The sequence below is a fragment of the Brassica napus genome, chromosome A7, assembly GCF_020379485.1.
Source record: "Brassica napus cultivar Da-Ae chromosome A7, Da-Ae, whole genome shotgun sequence".
Lineage (NCBI taxonomy): Eukaryota > Viridiplantae > Streptophyta > Magnoliopsida > Brassicales > Brassicaceae > Brassica > Brassica napus.
Genome location: NC_063440.1, coordinates 23,839,409 through 23,859,013, shown reverse-complemented (window position 1 = coordinate 23,859,013; position 19,605 = coordinate 23,839,409). Strand labels below are relative to the sequence as shown.

General features: G+C 32.8%; 2 protein-coding genes across 5 annotated transcripts; one reads left to right on the top strand and one right to left on the bottom strand.

Moving 5' to 3' along the window:
• Nucleotides 1-174: 174 nt before the first annotated feature.
• On the top strand, nucleotides 175-3,106 carry LOC106357198 (agamous-like MADS-box protein AGL30). Of its 4 annotated transcripts, none has more exons than XM_013796878.3 (10): nucleotides 209-697; nucleotides 1,184-1,369; nucleotides 1,465-1,540; nucleotides 1,632-1,696; nucleotides 1,789-1,804; nucleotides 1,883-1,944; nucleotides 2,018-2,114; nucleotides 2,190-2,246; nucleotides 2,331-2,786; nucleotides 2,876-3,106. In XM_013796878.3, the coding sequence occupies exons 2-10, from the start codon at nucleotides 1,185-1,187 to the stop codon at nucleotides 2,885-2,887; spliced, it is 1,026 nt and encodes a 341-aa protein (XP_013652332.2). In that variant the 5' UTR covers nucleotides 209-697; nucleotide 1,184; the 3' UTR covers nucleotides 2,888-3,106. The 4 variants fall into 4 exon arrangements, with proteins under 4 accessions (XP_048592029.1, XP_048592028.1, XP_013652332.2 ...); XM_013796876.3 differs by having other exon boundaries at nucleotides 219-697; nucleotides 2,873-3,106; XM_048736072.1 differs by lacking the exon at nucleotides 2,876-3,106 and having other exon boundaries at nucleotides 175-697; nucleotides 1,176-1,369; nucleotides 2,018-2,246; nucleotides 2,331-2,822.
• A 2,201-nt stretch (nucleotides 3,107-5,307) lies between these two features.
• Nucleotides 5,308-6,942, bottom strand: LOC106354078 (expansin-A1-like). Its single transcript, XM_013793927.3, has 4 exons — nucleotides 6,745-6,942; nucleotides 6,508-6,648; nucleotides 6,111-6,423; nucleotides 5,308-6,001 (listed from the first exon to the last, which is right to left on the bottom strand). Exons 2-4 carry the CDS (start codon nucleotides 6,635-6,637, stop codon nucleotides 5,698-5,700), a joined length of 747 nt encoding a protein of 248 aa, XP_013649381.1. The 5' UTR covers nucleotides 6,638-6,648; nucleotides 6,745-6,942; the 3' UTR covers nucleotides 5,308-5,697.
• Between the last annotated feature and the right edge of the window lie 12,663 nt (nucleotides 6,943-19,605).

Genomic DNA, 19,605 nt, shown 5'->3' with positions numbered 1-19,605 from the left:
AAGCCTGAAGGAACCCAAACGAACACAGGTCACATAACACAGAGGCCTACCAGGTTATCTTAGAGCTACCTTGGTAGATAGCCAGAAAAGGAGCCAAATTGGTAAAAGGGAAGAAATAAAGAAAATTCTGGACATATAGAAATAAGTAGTGAAATCACTAATTGTTTAAATAAAAATCATTATGGTTATTTAGGTCGGGTCTCGTCGATCGATCCAGAAAATGTAAAAAACTATGGTAGACAAAAATATAGGAAATAAACAAAGATCTTGGCTACTAACACGTGTGGACCGTGATTACTTACTCATCACGGCATCGTCGTCACCTCGAGCGAGTGGAGAAATTGACACGTTGGCCTTATTCGGTTAGTAGCTATTGGTTACAGGTTATTTTGGTGGTTAGCCCAAATGAGTGGTCCAATAAAACAAGCGGGTTATTCGTTGTTTCTGTTCTGTGAAGCAAAGAGAGAAAAACAAATGAGACGATCGATCCCACAGTTTCCTATTTTCAAGCTTTCAATTCAAACCCTAATATCCGATTTTGGCGGTCACACCTGTCGTCTCGATCGCAAACCTATTTCTTCTCTCTCCTTCACGATCCTTCTTCCTCTCTTAAGCTTTATCTTCTTTCTTCCTCATAAGGAAAGTGTTTTTCCTTTAGCATCCGATTGAAGGAAAGTTTGTTTTTGTCTTAAATTAGGTAAGTTTTCTCTTCCTGTTTTTGGTTTAATATTACTTTTGATTAGGTTTGCTTTTTTATTTCCATTTTCAATGTTTCTTCTTATGGGGTTTCCTAAAATTGGTAACTTACTTGTTTTGTTGATGAAAGTATGATTTCTTGAGATGGATATTGTTTGGCTAGTCCATTTAGGACCGATTCTGAGATTTATAGATTTTAAACAATGAGACACTAAAGATCATATGATCAATACATATATTTTCATAATCAATTTGGAGCCTAGTGACTGATCATTACATATTAACTATTAAATTCTTGGAGGCCAAGATGAACGTTTCATCCGTCCCTGATTCCATTGCTTGACTGTTGGTTTCAAAATGGGTTATTTTCTCTTTGTTTGTTTGAGTTTCAATTTGAGTTAGGCCAATGTTGTGTTCTGTAATTTGCATTCTGAGTCTTGAATCAGTGTAAAAAAAATAGGTTTTGATTGGTCAAAAAGTTATGCAGGATGGGCCGAGTGAAGCTGAAGATAAAGAAACTAGATAGCATCAATGCACGGCAAGCTACTTATTGCAAAAGGAAAAATGGGATCATGAAAAAGGCTAAGGAGTTGTCCATCTTATGCGATATAGATGTTGTGCTTCTCATGTTCTCTCCCGCGGGAAAGCCTTCCCTGTGCACCGGAGAACACAGGTCTCATGATTCTTTCTTAGTTACAAAGACTGTTTAAACATGTTTCTGTTTTATGTTTTTTTTACTCAATGTTCTGTTTTGGGGAGTTTGTTTAGCATTGGAGAAGTCATTGCTAAGTTTTCTCAACTTGCTCCGCAAGAAAGGGCAAAGAGGAAGTTGGATAACCTTGAAGTAAGGAGTTTTTGTTTACCTCTGTTTTGTCTCTTTCTCGTCTCACCACCTAGACAAACACTAATACTGGGTTATTATCAAAATACCTTAGGCCTTGAAGAAAACATTCATGAAGCTTGACCACGATGTAAATATATCAGAGTTTCTAGAGAGAAGGTGTGTATTATTACTACATATATCAAGAATATCAGTTTCAGTTTAGTGTTGTTGAGTTCTACTGATGTGACTTTTTTTATATATATTTTCAGTAAACCAACAGTTGAGGTATGTGCCACTAGTTTACTGCGATGATGCTGAAGTATCTCCTAAATTTAATTGTCTTTCGCAACCGGGAACTTTCAGGTTGTGAGCGAACAAGTCAGGTTTCTACAAAAACACTTATCAGAAATACACACAAGACTAAGGTGCCAAGATCTTCTATATACTTTCACCTAAATGTTCCTTTGTTATCTCATCTGTTATGATTTTCCAATATAGCTATTGGACTGAGGTTGAGAAGGTTGACAGCATAGACGATTTGCAACAACTAGAAAACTCAATAAGACAGTCTTTGTATCAAATCCGTGTTCATAAGGTATATAACCCATATCACAAATACTTAGTTAAGGTTTCATTTCACCAAACTTATGCATCATATTGGGAACAACAGGAGAACGTGCTGCAACATCAGCAGCAGCAACTTATGTCCATTGAATGCAAAAACGAGGTAGAGAATCAGTTTTGAACATTAAATATCTGTTATCTTTTGGATAATTATGTACTTAAAAGCACACACATTGTGTATATGCAGTTGCAGAGTGACATAGATCTGGACTTTGGAATTGATATAGAGCAACAGCTTGAGAATTTCTCATGGGTTCGTACAGATGAAAACATGAAGGCTCCTCTAAAAGAAGAAGAAGACCCTAATCTGCAGTTTTATCATACCTATAAGGAACTAACGTGCTCCGCAAGTTCATCTCTTGAGAGTTACTCAGGATTGTTTGGTATCAAAACACCAAAACTAGAAACTGGTAGCATTCCCGGGACATCGGTTGATCCAAATCTGCAATACAGCAATCTAAGTTTCCTAAATGATCCAAAGCTTCAGCAACTAGCTGAGTGGAACCTATTAGGAAGTCCTGCAGATTACTACGTTAGCCAGATCTTGGAAGCTTCTTATAGGCCTCAGTTTGGAGGAAACTGGCCTTCTTCTGAGATGTCAAATTATCCTTTCACCGTCTTTGATGATCCTCTGCTTTCAAGGGTAAAACAACGGTTTTGCTCATCTTCACAGTTCTGATATTGCATGTCATGTTTCGCTGACTGTTTCTGACGTATCTAAACATGCAGCAGGCAAACCTATAAGTAGCTCTGGAAAAACACGAAGCGTTGGTCCGAAAACGGGCCTTGTATTGAGCAGTCACGAGAATGCGAAAGAAGCTAGAATTGATGAGTTACTAGTGAAACAAAAAAAAAAAATACTAAAAATACAGTACCAAATTGCTTGTTAGGTACCGAACTTGGATCATTCATAAATTGTAAGAAAATATTAATGAGTAATTCTAGATTATAGTTTGTTTGTCATTGAGATTGGAATTGGATTTATTTTTAAAAAAATATAACAGCATCATTATTAAAAAATTTAAAATTTAAATCTCTTACAATTATTTTAATATTTTGTTGTTATCAAATTAAATAATATTTAATTGAAATTTATAGAAAATTAGAAAATATATATACGGTAGCACTAAGATATATTCTTGTCTAAGAAATAACATATAAGGAAAAAGTTCTCAAAGTAGCATTTATCAACAAAAAATAATTAATTTATTTTTTTATTTGTGTTTAGGTTTAATGATTAAGTTTTAGGGTTTAGTATTTAGTGGATAGAGATTAGAGTAAAGTTTAGATCATCACTGTTAAAGTAAATTCTTTCACAAATCTATATTAATGTCTTTTTGTCAAATTATATTAATGTTTAGTTAGAGTTTTTGCCTTTTTGGAAGAATTGTGCGAATTTTTTTTTTGAGGCTCAACTTAAAAAGCTGCAGCTGAAAATGAGAATGTTCTAGTCTGCTAGATTGCGATGGGCTTAAAAGGCCCATAGATATAGAAAAAGAGGACGGTGTTAAATATGTTGGTTAGCAATACGAATGATGGGGGACCCCATAGGACTCATGTGGGTAGTTTTGGGACAAAACAATATGTCAGACGAGCACATGGCTTCGGTTGTTCTGTATCTCTCGTGACTGTTAGTTACTACGTGCACCTCAGTTCCGATTCTCTTCTTTTTCTTTTTGTTGTCACGACGTGTTGTTCGCATTCCAATTAAATTATTATTATTTTAGAAGAAAAACACTCTTTATTGCGATTTTTTATTTTTAAAATAGCTATATTTTCTCCGCAAATTGCTGAATTTCTTGTCTGCAAGTTAATGAAATAGACAAAGACGTTAAATGTTTCAAAAAAAAAAAAAAAAAAAGACAAAGACGTTAAATATGGAAGGACGTATACGGGTTTAAAGTATTTTAAAGTTACTGTTTTAAATGAATACATTTTTTGTGATGATTCTATCGGCTGATCTAGTTAACTTTAAGAATAAGACATTTAGTATTACAAAATAGAGTTAATATATTGATATGAATTTGAATGCTTTCCGACTAATATCATGCATATGTTTATATACATGAAATCATATTTTTTTGTAGCAAAATTAACATGTCAATACTCAAATACACGAGACAAAAAAATACAATACTTAAGAACCGGTGACGAATTAATGCTGAGATTGCCGAATGACCGAGTTTAGCTAAGATAAAAAGATTATTTATCGATGTCTTTATAAAGTTTATAGTTTTTTTTGCTTAAAATTTATAAAGTTTGTAGTTCTAGATAAATTTGCTACCTTTGGAGAAAAGTGAATGGACGGTTACAACTCGGTGTTTGTGCATGACGCGAGACGAATGTCTATTCCAACAAAAAAAAAAAAAGAATCACCATTTAGGTATTTTAGTTATAACTTATAAGTTAGCACGTCGTTAAGAATTTAAATTTAAAGCATCACATGGCCATATAGCTCTTCACATGCAATGCAATACAACTCTTACAAAAGAAATGGTCGGAAATACTGTCTTTGTTAGGTTAGGTTAGTTTTCTGTAACTAGGTTAGGTTAGTTTTGACAACTGATAACTAATCTCTTTTTTTTATTTTTGAAAGGATAACAGTGGCCCAAGTCACCATATACCACATTTGGCGGCAACCGGAACAACCTCCTGCATAATAAACATCTTCTTAACAGCAGCTTCAGTCTTCAGATTAATCGATCGAGATATACGGTTCATCATCCTCGGAAGAAGGAATAAGAGGCTTTTCAAAGACCTCTTACTTCTTTGGCTCTCTTAATCGGAAGATTAAACTTGCACTTGCGAATCATAATGTATTTTTATTTTATTTTTTGCCTTGGATACATTGATTCTAGGATAATTATTTTGTAAAATTTTTTTTTTCATTTCTAATGATATTAACGTTTTTAGCAACAAAAAAAAAAATAACTGATAACTAATCTCAATTGTTATATATACATTTTCTTTTGTTTAACGAGAAGACTATAATCGAAAACTATTAACAATCTTTTGTGAAACGATATTTAGAACTTTGCTTTTTCCATGCAATCCATGTGAATTATTTTATATATTTCCAATAAATATATCCCGGACGTGAACATAGTAAACAAGTACATGCCGATTGTTTTTTTACTCTATCTGGCGATTTAACACACACAAACTGAAATAACAAATTCCCAACAATCTTTATAAAAATTGAAAAATTCACAACATAGATGACTTGAGAAAATACAAATCAAACAATTCTTGAAACAGGAAACTCTCCCTCTTGCTTCAAGAAGGGATACAAACTTAACTTTACTACTAGCGGGTGGTACTTAACTCCACCTCTGCATCAGTGAAACTTAAAAACAAACCTTACCAGTAATAGAAAGAGAACAAAGGTCCCCAAAAGATGACGTCATCAAGGCCCTTGTGGAAAATCAAGCACTAGATGCACCACTTCTTCTTTGGTGAAACCCCAAACTGAAAGAACGTACCAAATTACTAATATCACCCTCTAAGCTTTCTACTACTACACACACGAACCACTTGTTTTCACCTAGTCAAGTCTATATCTGTGCGCCGGTGAAGGTCTGGCCGAAGGACCAGCCTGCGGAAGCAACGTTGTTGGATACAATGGTGCGACCATCGCTCGTTGTGACTTTGAAAGATAGAGCTTGTCCGTTAAGGTAAGAGTTACTTTGCCAGTTTTGCCCCCAGTTTCTAGACATGGCTTGCCATCCTGTTCTTGACCCTTTAACCCACGCAGAGTGAACATCTCCAGCTCCTCCGACGTTCGTAATCAGAACAAGGTTGAAGTAAGAATGTCCGTTTATCGTAAACCTTATTCCTCCCCTTCTCACGCATGGCACTCTTCATAACAAAAATAAAAAAGTAAGATTCTAAAAGCAAATACTCTGTTTTGGAACAGAGTAAAAAAACAGAGCAGCTCTGTTTCTTGTTTTTATTATTTTGAGGTTACCTTCTGTAGGCGACGGGGACAATGCCAGCTTTGTATTGAGCGATGCGTTGAAATACAGGCTGAGAGAGGTCGAAATGCTGCTGAGGAGGGTTACACCAACCTCCTGCGTTGTTCGGTAAAGCGTTGTTGGGAGGGCAAAAGTTAGTCGCTGTGACGACGATTGAGCCTGGGAGACACCATTTCCCGTCGTTCTGACATCTTATCTCGAAGCAAGCGCCACAGCTCAGGCCGTTGTTGAACAGAGCGGTGCTCAGCGCGGCCGTGTTGGTTCCATAGCCTTGGCTATAAAGGTTTCCGTACCCACAAGCACCACCTGAAAAGATCAGACCACACATGTCAGAGATTTCAACAGTTGTGATATTTGAAAAACTCTGAAGCTTTTGAAGAAGCAATTTACCCATGGTGCCGGAGGCATCACCACCGCCGTAAAATGTGGCGTGTGCGTTTACCCAACCGCCATCGTAGCCATTCACACTTGACGTCATTACTCCGACAATAACTATAAGCAAGAAGCCGACAAGACCCATCTTGTTATAACCTGCACATAGGTAATAAGATTGATCAGTTTCTAGAAGGAGATGAAAGGATCTTAAACTAGTAATGTGTATGTGAGAGATAGAGAGGAAATGATTACTTGGAAGCTTTGAACTTTGTTCCTTTCTTAAAGAGGAAAGAAAGAGAGATGATTATGTGAATGTGTTGTTTGGTTTAGAATTGGAAAAAACAGAGGAGGCAGTAGTTCAATATATAGAAAAACATAGTGAGTGGAAATTTACGTTTCAGCCACTGGTTTATATGCAACTACCATGCACTCATTTTCAATTCATTATTATTTTCTTTTCAATTAAATCAAGGCCGAAATGCTATTTCTTTCTTTTTTTCGTTTTTTCCCACATTTTAAAAATATTGGGATTATTAAATGTAACTATAATGAACGGGGTAGAGTAAAAGAGTTATTTTATTGTTGGGACCAAAAACCGCCGAAGTCGTAATAATATTTAATGGCATGAAAAAGCAAAGAGGCAAAGACACATGTTAGCTTCAAGACGGGTCGTGTGTTTTCTTTTGGCGAGGCGTCTAGCTTCTCCATTTGAAACATCTCACCGAGATACTCAAACCATCAACATTGATATAGTTTACCACTAAACTATCTTATGTGGTATAATACTAATATCGTTTAGTTTTTGATTAAATTTCAAATACAAAGTCAAAGCAATTAAAAAAAAAGTCATGCAACATAAAATTCCTACATGTTTAAAAATAAAGTGAATGAATATAATTTCGCATTAAGTTTCAAAAAAAAAGAATATAATTTCGCTTTTATTTTATTTTTATTTTGAGAGATTCATGTAACACTCTTACCATTGCCAAGGATATCTTATTTGAATATTTCGAGATTCAGTTTACACATATAACTTTATAATTGATTGTATTTTTATTAGGTAATTCATTGTATTTTTATTAGTTAAAAATTAATTAAATAGTTATATTACATCTTAATACTGATATTTTGTATAAGAATATTTTAAGAATATAAATGCTTTTAGACATCAATTTCAGTTGGAAAATAGATTTATTCTATCAATATAAAATTAAGATATATAAACTAGTAAATATTAGGTCGTGTAAAAATTGCATTTGCTATGCTTGATGTAAATAGTTATGGAATTTGTCATTCAATAGTAAATAGAAGGAAAGGAAAGAAAAGAAAATCCCGAAAATAAAATGAAGACAAAAAAAATTCAAGTTGGAATCCAAGTGGGTCACAAAGTGGTCTGCTTTGAGTTCGATGTATCACGAAACGTATAGCTTTGTCGTTCGTTTTCCTCAATCTACATTTCGATCTGTAGCCATCTTAATAATTATATCTGTTTAAAAGCTATCAAAACTATGTACTATCAGCAGTCGTGCCTTGTTTTGTGAACAATGTCGCTAAAGTACATAAAATAAATTACTTAATGACAAAAGAAAAAATTGTTACATGTGTTTGATGATGAAGTATCTAACTTGTGAGGATCTTCTTCGGTGTTTCTGCGGAAGTCTTTATTAGGGTTTGTCAATTAGAATATAGATTTTGAGATGACATTTTACTTTGTGCATCGAGAAAATAGATGCACATTAAATTTAATAAGGTGAAAAAGTTCAACGGCAGAGATCGACGGCCAAGTTTCCGTAATTTTAGCTCAAAACAGGGGTCCACAGAAGATCATGGACGGTCCGTTTGCTTTTTTTTTTTCCAACTGAATTATAATAGATAACAGGCCCGCAGCCCAAAGAGAATTACAAAGACCAAAAAGGCCCAACCACAAAACCCAACTTAAACAAAACAACCCGCTTAGGCCCAAGCCCGTTAACCTCGAACCCAAACACCCGACTCGCGGTTCGCCCTACCTCGAGGAGCAAACCCGCAAAAGTCGCCGCCACCGTAAGCACTTACGCCGGAGAACGGACGCTTCTAACCGGCCACTATAGGAACAAGCCTCACCGAGACAAGCCGGATCCCAAGACCTACCAACACTCTCCATCACCGCCGTCTTGTACTCCAGAGAAATCTTTACCGGCGAGATCAATCGCCGGAGCGAGATCATCACCACCACCATTCGAGCACACACCAGAGTAACAACCACGGCTCACCGAAACACACCAACTTGAAACGGTCGCTTCTCTCTTCCACCAACGAGAGAAACACCCACGGAACTCAAACATCACCAAAGCCAAAAAACCAACACTAAGGCCCTATAAACTAATTTTAAAAATTAAGCAGAAGAAGAAAAAACCAGAGCCGACGAGGCAAGGTACAGGACACCTTCACCCCTCGGTGCAAGATCCGACGGCGCAGAGCTGTGAGAGCCTCTACCTCCCGGAAGCTTTGCCGGCGGCGCAGAGCTGAAAGGAGCCTCCACCCCCCGGAAACTTGAACGGCGACGGCGGAGCTAAACGAAGCCTCCGCCTCCCGGAATGAAACCTAACTTCAACCCAAAAAACTAACAAGCTGTCGCGACGAGCCGCGTCCTACCTCACCCCGAAGCCAGAGAAAGGGAGCTTACCGCCGTTTGAAACCCGCCGTAGACGGTTCTCTCCCGGCGATAAAACCCTAGTCCAGATCCGAAAATATATCGGATAAGACAGCAGATCGACGCACACAGAGGGTAACCTAGCGAGGATCGACAAATAAGGGAGCCACCGGCGCCGGCACGCGCGCAAACGCGCCGCCGGACGTCGGTGCTTTCCTCCCACGCGTTTTCTCTCTTTTCTCTCTTCTCTGACAACCGAAGTGGACGGTCCGTTTGCTAGTTCTCCAATGTTCGAAATAATCATTTTATAATAATGGTAGAAATAAATACATATATAAGTAGTAGTGCAAGAAAAATAAATGAAAAACAGAGATACCCACGCATGTGGTTGACAGACGCCGTTTCAAGCTAACGTTTAAGCATGGGGTATTGATAGATGAGCAGAACAAAGTTGACACGAATCCATCCTGTTTCAATTATTTACTAGTGTTGATTGATTTCATCTACAAATGATTAGGGGAACCCCAACTAATCATTGGTGCTCATCTCCTACGTTTCTAAAATTTGAACATGCATTCATGTTTAATACATCAAGTTATTAATCTATTCACCTGTTTGAAATTATTTAAGATTATGTTTATTTTTAGTCAAAATTGGATTTGTTTTAAACTATTTGCATAGTCGTTGCGTAAATAGATACGGGAAAGGGCCGGAAAACAAGTCTCTAACATCTGGTATGTTTTAGCTAAACATCAAGCGAGTCTTGAGTCCAGCGGTTTTTGAAAATTTTAACACTATTTAGATGTGCATATAAATCTTTTGATTTCAGAAACACTCTGAACATGGATTTGTATATTTCTATAAAGATCAAAAACTGATATCAAACTGAGTCACCCTTCCATTTGTTTGAGTTTGCACTAAGTACTAACTTTGAAGTAAATAAAATTAGCATTTGATTAACAAGTTAAATTAATAAAAGCTTAATCATCTCTAATTACACATCTAGATTCATAACACCAATCATAAAAAGTAAAAAAAAATAAAAAATTTAGCTTCCGGACAAAGAATGATATTTTATTTTACAATGTGGATTTGTATTTTTAATGTGCTAAATATGTAAATTTTTACTAAGAATTAGTCAAAATGGTTACCACACCCGAAAATTGGTTTGCCTTTACAGTTGAACTTAATGAGTTCAAAACGTTGCGGGATATTTATCGAAACGGCAAAGTGGCTTATGGGGTACGATCCAGTAATACTCTAATGGTTTTTTTGCACGACATGCTCGAACGAGGAATCGTGTTTTGTCATATGTTAACAAGTCGGTTCTTTACTGGATTGATACTATCAATTCACTTTTTGCGGATACGTAATAAGATTTATCTTTGTATTGTGATGAAAAAAATCTACTAAACATTTTTAGTATGAGTATTACTCCCCTACATTGGATCTTTCTCTCTGGTTGTTTATTGATTTATTAAATTTCTTTGTTTGTTGTAGGTCATTGCTAAATTCTTGGTTGTGAGATATATATAGTTACTTAAATATTGGGATGGACATATCCTTGAAGAGATCTATTAACGCATGCAAGAAAATAAGTGGAAGCAGATGGATAAACAAAAGTAAAACAACATAGCTTGTTAATGTGGTTCACCAATCAGCTATGTCCATGAGTAAAAAAAAGATTTTACTAATGGAGGTTGAATGTATTTTGAAAATTCAGTATAGTTAAAAAAACAAAAGGTATATAGGGATTATCCCAACTTGAAACCTAAAACTAATGGATTCGTGGATTCTTCCCAATAAAAGTGACTAAACAGAAACTGTAGTTTATGAAAGAAGTACCATTTTGGCAAGAGGTAATCGCCCTCGGACCCAAACCAAGGTAGCGTTTACCCCTCTGGGAGATACAAAACTGCTTGTAGTTTATGAAGGTAGCGTTCTCTGTTTCACTGACCGGTCAGCAAGATCCGCATCTATATGTCGACCTAGTCATAGCAGATTCTAAACTATCAACAAGATTAAAATGAGATAATTATAAATCAACCATTCATTTTCAATGACTTTTTCATGCCTCATACCACACCTCTCGATCATCATACACTAAGCAACTCAAGCTATGGACATGGCAGTTTTGTATTATCTACTAACTGTGTTTTTTTTTTGGAACTATAATCCACTCAGTGTGTTCCATACTGAAGATAGCACTACAAATCTAGAGACTCATCCTCCTTGGTTGAGTTGGATTTTCACTGCCGTTCTAAACGTTTTGGTACCCCTAACGGTATTCTTTGTGAAATTCTACCAGATTCATGTGTGGAAACAGATTGTCTTCTTCTGCCTTTGGCAGGCAAATACAATGTTTCGTTGTTTACTAAACTTTAATGAATGAATTGTTTCAGAAAACTCGTTTTGTAAACTTGGGGGGTCATCATGAATTTGAAAATTTTAAGATGGAATTGGGGATTTAACTAGATGCATACGAGATTTCAAACGTTTTATTGTTTTTTTAAAAATTTTTGAATAAATTTATGTTGTTTTATAACAAATCAGATCATACATTGACAGATAATTACTTTTATTATTTAGCGATGTTAGATGGAGAAATATATAGTACTATTTGCAGATTTTGTTTGATCAAAAGATCCGATTCATCTTTAGTTAATAATTTCTATAATAAACCCCTAATTAGAGATGCAAATAAAAACTTAATTATTTCCGCAATCAGAAATAAGACAACCATCCTTTACGCATGTTTGTCTGCCTGTATAAAAATATTCACAACCATTAGCGTGATAGTAGGAGCAAGGGCAAATGGGGAAAAGTTAGTATCAAAATTAGAGAAATTAAGCAAGAGCAGATGCCGAATTATATGACCATACCAGATTTTAACTACCTTTAAGGCTTTAACTTTAATTAACTCTGTGTCACAAAATCATATCTCTTTGTTTTTTTTTTATATTTAACTCTCTTTTTTGGCAAAGTTATATTTAACTTTTTCTTCACTATTGCTTCTAATCTTCAGTAGATTTCATGAGATTCTATTTTCACGTTCTGATATGATCTTTGAAATATTTTATTTCAGCAGAGATTTCAGCTTTTACATGTTAGTTAGTTTATAAACTAAAGCTTTAATAATGTCTAAGAAATGTTTCTCATATTTTGTAACAGTATAATTAACCGGACAAAAAAAAACTAAAGTTTTAGTAATGCAGAAATGATTGAATTAATAGTAAGTAAAAATGTCCGTAGTAAACTGTAAAGGCATATGGTAATCAACTGCTTGAAAGTTCATTTTTACTAATTACATTACTACGTTAATCACTGCAGATGTTTAAATAGTAAAAAAAAATTCGAATTTACATGTTTAAAGATTATTTGTGATCGTTAAAAAAATATTTGGGTAGGGTTTGACGCTTGATTTATCTAGTCTAGTTATCTAAAATAAAATAATCATGATTATAGACATGCTAAGAGACAACTTTGTGTTTGCAAAAAAAAAAAGAAACAACTATGTAATAAAAAAACAGAGGCGATATTTAAGTGTAGCAGTTTAAATCGCCCATAAAATAAATAAAACTAAATTTAGTTATATATATTTGAAGATAACAGATAAATATCTGTTTGTTCTAAAAAAAACAGATATGTATCTATAAAATAACTAAAATAATAGAGTATCCTCAACGTGATATAGTATATCATCTTAAAAACACAAGTAGAACATAAAATTTACTCTTACGACTTTTTTTTTTTGCTAAAATACTCTTACGATTTTTTTGAACCTTTTTTGCAGTCATATGCCCTAAACTAGTAAATTATGCAGCTAGTTCGATTGGAACTTGACTAAATTTTTTTATTTTTTTTAACTTGACTAATTTCTATACACAATTTTCAAAATTTTGAATAAAATTATCATTCACGTCGATTACTTTGAAAACAAAGCTAGATGGCGACCACAACTGATTGTCAAGTGTTTGGTTTATAAGCAATGAACCAAATGCGGGATTGTGATGTCTCTTTAAAGGACATGTATCTTAACCAATAGAAGACCAAAAATCTGGTATAATTGTATATAATTATGTATCATTATTCTGTACGTATTTTTGTTAATTAAGTTATGTAAAATACTATCATTCTATTAATTGAAGTATTTTTTTTATATATATGTTTGTTCTTAATCAGTCTTAGCTAGGTTATTCGTCTCACAATAAAATATTTATCGACCCTACTCCCTTACGAGATTCTTGCTCTTTAAGTCTCTTTCCCATTTGTTCTTTTTTTTTTTGGGTTGACGGCACCTACTTTCTTTTGAAAGGATTTTGAAAATCGTCTTGCAGATGCATCCCCTCCCAAGTAACTATAATGCTAATGCATTTATGTGCAGTAACTCTTCTTTTTTTTTTTGTGTTAACCAGAAGGTATCCGGGCCTTCGGTCAAAATAATCCCTCCAGTCCCGGCACCAGCTGGCGCTAATACCCTCCTAACAAGAATCAAACTAACAGAACAATAGAACTTACTCCAACACACCGTTTTACACTGATTTTTTTTAACTAAAACTACACCTAAAATTTTAAACTTAGGCAAAGCGCAATAGACATCCCAATTAATTTACGGATGGATTGAAACAGGGCGTTGCAACGAATTATCCAACAACAATGCGCTTCGGAATCCACATTGTATTCAAACTTTCGGTGTATGTGAGAACTGAGAGTCTACGTATACAACTTTATTGATATATAATCAACTTCTTATATAGACTGAGGATGTCAACAAGACCACACATTAATTCGTAGTGTCAGTGTATAACCAACCAAGCTAGCTATTCAAATGTAGAAATATTGCTTAGAAGAAAATAAAATTGAATAAGAAATCTAATGTGACTCGCATTCTCACAGAGTCACAGATGAGTTTATTTGACTAAATTCTATAATTTTAATTCGTAAACGATATATGAATTAATTTTACGTTTGGAAACGTGGGTGACGTTACCGCCATGGTGATGGCCATGTGAGATTTATCAAATCTTAATGTCGGCTTCATGTGCTTAAGTCGTAATCATGTAAATGGATACGTCTCTACCGATCAATTAGCTTAATTATCTATTATTAAATACCAAATCTTCCCGTTCTTTTCCCTATATACCGAATTCATTTCTCTTAACGTTAATTTTAATCAATTTGTATTTTCAGTAGGATGATTAATTACGTTTAGAACTTGACACAAGTTTATAAACTTAAGACTTAAAAGTTCTTGTTAAGGCCTGAGTTAAATGTTGTACATCTCTTATCCTATTCTGGTTCAATAAAGTTTTTTAGAAATGTATGCTAATACATTATACAACAAAAGATACATACAAATATACTAGTATCAATAATCTAAAAAGTGATGCTTGAAAGCCATGTACAAAAAAGTTACGCAGAAAAAAATATATGTTAAAAGTATATAAGTAAATTACTATATTTTCACAGCATTCTATCCTCCCAACATTATTAAATATATCATATTTCTTTCCATCCATATATAATAAATATGATCCACTATATTATAATTAATCATATAAATAAGATAATGTGCATAAATTCTAAGCCTTCAACTTGATCGTTCTTCTCAAAGATCAATTAATATACTTTTCAGTCTATCAACTGAAAAAAAACCAAGGCATCAGTTCGTTATCAAACGCAGTTCTAAGATTTTGGAGACTATATATAATTTAATAAAAATTTAATAATGTTTTCTTAATCATAAAAATTACTTTTAATTTAGAGTTTATAAGTAATGTTTCATTTCACGATGTTCAGAACTGCTCATGCTCCTCATCAACGGATATATCTTGCAATCTGCATCATTATATATCACTAGCATGCTATTAATGAAAAGTATTTTTTAGATCTTTATTATTTGTGTCGTGCCTTTTCAAACTTAAATAAAAAATAAATGCTAAAAAATTTAAACTCAAAAGTAATTTAGATTTCGAAACCGAACTTTTAACTGTTACACTAAAACCTATTTCGACTAACCCAATATTAATCAACTGTTAATTTTGGATGCAATTATAGCTTAAAAATGTCGTTTGGAATAATTACTTAGAATTACGTCGTTTTAAATATATTTTTAAAAATATATATTTTTCATTAGTCACAACAAGGAATGGAACTCATTCCTCAAGACTTTATCATACATGGAATGCAATGTTTTCTTTAGTGGCAAATTGTATAAAATAATTTCTTAAAAAACTAAACGACTTAATTTTGTATAATTAATCAAAACAATGTCCTGCAGATTTGATACCATTACATCTGATACAAAGCACCTCTGTTGCTCAATTGCTCAATGATGAAGCCGATTCATTGGCAAAACAATCTTTGTTTCTTTCGAATTCTGTTGAATTGGACCTAATTATGGGTTAATTAGACATGCGGTAATTTTATTCAGTCTAATGAAATCTGTGTTATAAAAAAGTGATATAGTTTTGAACCAAAATTAATGGTTAACTAACATTGACTTAGTCAATGTATGTTTTAGGGCTAATGTTAAAAAGTTCAGGTCTAAAATTTAAATTATTTTTTTAGTTTAGATTGTTTTTAACAATTATCTTTTGTTCGGATTTGAAAAGACACAACATAAATGGTAAATGTAGAAAAAAGCATTTTACATGCTACCATATATTAGAGGAATTATGAAAATCAAGTTAATTACTTGCTATATTTTTTTATTGGCAAACTCAGAGTAAGACAATAGTCCACATCTCCACTTGGAATATACCCTCCGCTATCATCCATCAGCAGCTATTTTGGTTTCTGGTATTTAGAGGTATCTGCAATGATTAGAGCTACACTCATCTAAAATTAAGTATATGGTTTTCGTAAAAAAAAAAATTGTTTTCATGGAGTAATTAAAAAATAGCCATTAAATTCTCATCATTTGTTATCATTTTTTCAAAAAAATAATTCAGTGAACGAAGATTACTCCCTCCGTTTTATTAAGTTAGAAGTTTTCGAAAATAAATTTGTTTCACAAAGATAGTTTTTTATGTTTCTTATATAAATATTGCAAATTTTAATAAAATTAACTGAATTTATTAAAAAATTATTGGTTAAAAAATATTAAAATTTGATAATTTTTTGAAACAATGCAATAGTTAATGTGTTTTCGTGTGAAAATATTAAACTATTTATATTTAAAAAACAAAAGAGTATTATATTATACATTTTTTTCTGGTCCACCGCTTTGAAAAGATTGGAGTAATATATAACTTTTTCAAACGGGTTTATTAAGATAATGGGGTGTCGTTTTCGGTAATTAGCTTTTGTAATTATTCCACGAACGAGAAAAAAAGACGCCTGTAATTCTTGAATATGGCAGGTTAGGAAATAAGAAAAAGAAATCCGTTTTAATTAGTAAAGACGTAAAGATATGATTATGAAATGGAGATGGAAAACATACAAGTCATGTAGTCATGTAATCAAGATCCACGTGCTTGGTTACTCTTTAAGTTGGCCGTAATCTGCGGGGCCGTTGGTAGGACAAGGAAATACCCCTGTACTAAACATTTTGAGTATCTGTATATGTTTTAATATAGTAACTAGATCAATGATCCGTGCACCTTTGCGAGATTTTTTCTGTTTTACAAATTTTATATACATGTTGTATATTATTTATAGTTATATAATTTTGAGTTGTATAACACTTATTTTATGTGATATATGTGTTTTACTCTATTTGAACTATATATATTTATAGTTTTCCGTGAGTGGAATACTAATTATTTATTTATTTTAGTAAATATTCTTTTTATCTGTGAAAGTGAATCATGAATAAGAAATATTAAATCAAGAGATATGGTTGTAAGATAGATTTTATGGTTAGTCGAAGTTACTTGAAGAATGGTTTATTCCATAAAATATTTAAGGGAAACGTTTAAATTGATGTTTCTGTTACTGACATAGATATCAATTTTGGATTGTCCTTTAAAAGTTAGAATAACCAATTTATTGTGTTTTGGAAGTTTAATTTGGAGATTTCGATTAAAGAAAAATCTTAACTATTAGTTATTCTCTTTTATTTTCGAAATAAAATATATACTAACTTTCTAACTGAGAAAATATATTTATTTAGAAATTTATGGGGATGATGTTTACCACTCACGTTTGAAAATAAAATATATACCAACTTAATAACTGATGCAAACGATTATTATTTCGAGATGGTTTGGGGAATAATGTTTACCACTCATCTAAGAACTGTTGATATTAAGATACCAAAGAATTTTTGATTTATATGAATTCTAAATTTATAATTTATATATAATGTGCTTCTAAAAAATTCTCCAAATATATAGATGTATAATAACTCCGGATATATATAGAAACTTCTAAATCGATATCTTATGTTTATGTTTTAATAATAAGAGAGTTTATAAACCATGTAAAAGATGAACTAAATGGTTAGGTTTGTAATATATAGGTTAATGGTCAAGGGTTAATAAAATAGATATAACGTAATTGAACTATAATGTTGAGCCAAATGTGTTTATCAATGCTCGTTGGTTCACGGAATTCCATTTTCTTTAATTTAAAATTATATTTTTTGTATCATGTTCTTGACTGGAGATATATATATCTTTTTATTGATTGTCAATCTTATTTTTAGTTAAAATTTATTTTTAGATAAATAAGTTTGTTGACCCAAAATAATAAATAAGTTCAACCGGTTTTGGGTTGATAAACCGAATCCCTCTCAGACTCTCACCCACACAATTACATCTAACATAAAAATATCTACAAATTCATTTTTACTATCATGGTTACACAAAAATGTCTCCGTATCCAGACTTGCCTGTTATCGGTAAACCGGTGTCAACAAAAACAGAGCTAGTCGGGTTTCGGTCTGGACATTCTTCTATTTAGTTAAAAAAACATGTCTTCGTGCCCGACCAAAAATACATATCTATATTTAAGCCCATTATGAATAATTACTTTTAACAATTTAAACTGCTTTAAACCAACAAAGTTTATCATTAATTAAACAATTTTGAAGGTTCATCTAGTTAATGTGCAAATTGAGTTATACTTATCTGTCTTAATAATTTCTTAAGGTGAGTCTTCTCCACTGGTTACCTTTTTGATCCACTTTCATGCATTTAGACATGACTCACTCAGAAGATATAAGTAAGGCCCAATTTTAATCTACCAATTTTTGGTTTTGTCATTTTCATCGATCTAGTTATGTGAATCTAAACCAGTAACTTTTTTAATGCCCAAAGACGTGAAGAAAAATAGGGAAGACAAAAATAAGATTTTTTTTTTGGGTCAAACACAAAAATAAGAATTATAGTAGTGAAAAAGTTATATTAAGTAATCGAATTCAGCTTGACATCACCAAACAAAAATGTCATGACCTATTCTTTTCTTCTAACTTCTTAAAACTATCCAATATAAAGGATATCCAATTTTCCATCGGCTTTTGGCAATATGTTTCTGTGACATTGTAAATTGTGATTGTACCTGTTTGCTATGCACACAATCATCACATATAAACGGATAAACCGAAGGGTAAGTTAGATTCCTTTTAATATATTGTTCTAGTAATAATATCAACCTATCCAATATAGATTGTTTTACCCAAAAAATTTAGCAACCTAAGTACTAACTATTATTGTTGTACTACTGTTTATTAGTATATCAACTTACCAACATGTACAAGTTAGCTTTAGTTTTTTTTTTTCCTGATAATATACAACTTAATTTCTCTTCTAAAATACTTTGTTTTAAAAAGAGAATTTAGATGATAAACGTTAGGTCTGATACCGATTCATAACTGTATATCCATATATTGTTTTTGCGTGATGGCTCTTTAGTTTTTAGTAATGTTCCTTTTCCAAATGGCTCTTTCAATATTGGCCTTATGTTTGCACATGCTTAAGTTAAATCCAAGTTGCACCTCCAATAGCGACCCAACACATGTACATTAAGCATGTTTTAACCCTAACTGTACAATTTCTTTCTCTTTGTTGAAAGAATTCACATTTTACTATTCCTAGTATATATACTCACTCTATATACACAATACTTCTAAAATTAATTTTAATACAATAGTTATCTTTTTGAAATATATACTTCTCTAGCGTCCAATTTCTATAACAAAAGTATTCAAAAAAAAAAGACACCAGTATGCATCCCAAAAAATATATTTTCCAATATCTATAGAAATCTCTTTTTTTTTTTGTTTTCGAAATCCTCACCTCCTAATCAAAAACAAAAGAGTCGACTATGCATATGACCCTATGAACATGGCTATCTAAGCTGGGACCAAATAAATAAAAAGCTTTCGCATCAACTTGTCTTTGCTTGATAAAATGTCAATGATCTTGATTCTTTATAAAATCTTAGATAAGATTCTAACGATCATTCTAAATATTAATTGTTTCCACTGAGACTTTAAGGTGAAGCCCACAAGCCTAGCCTATGTTTTCAGACGAATA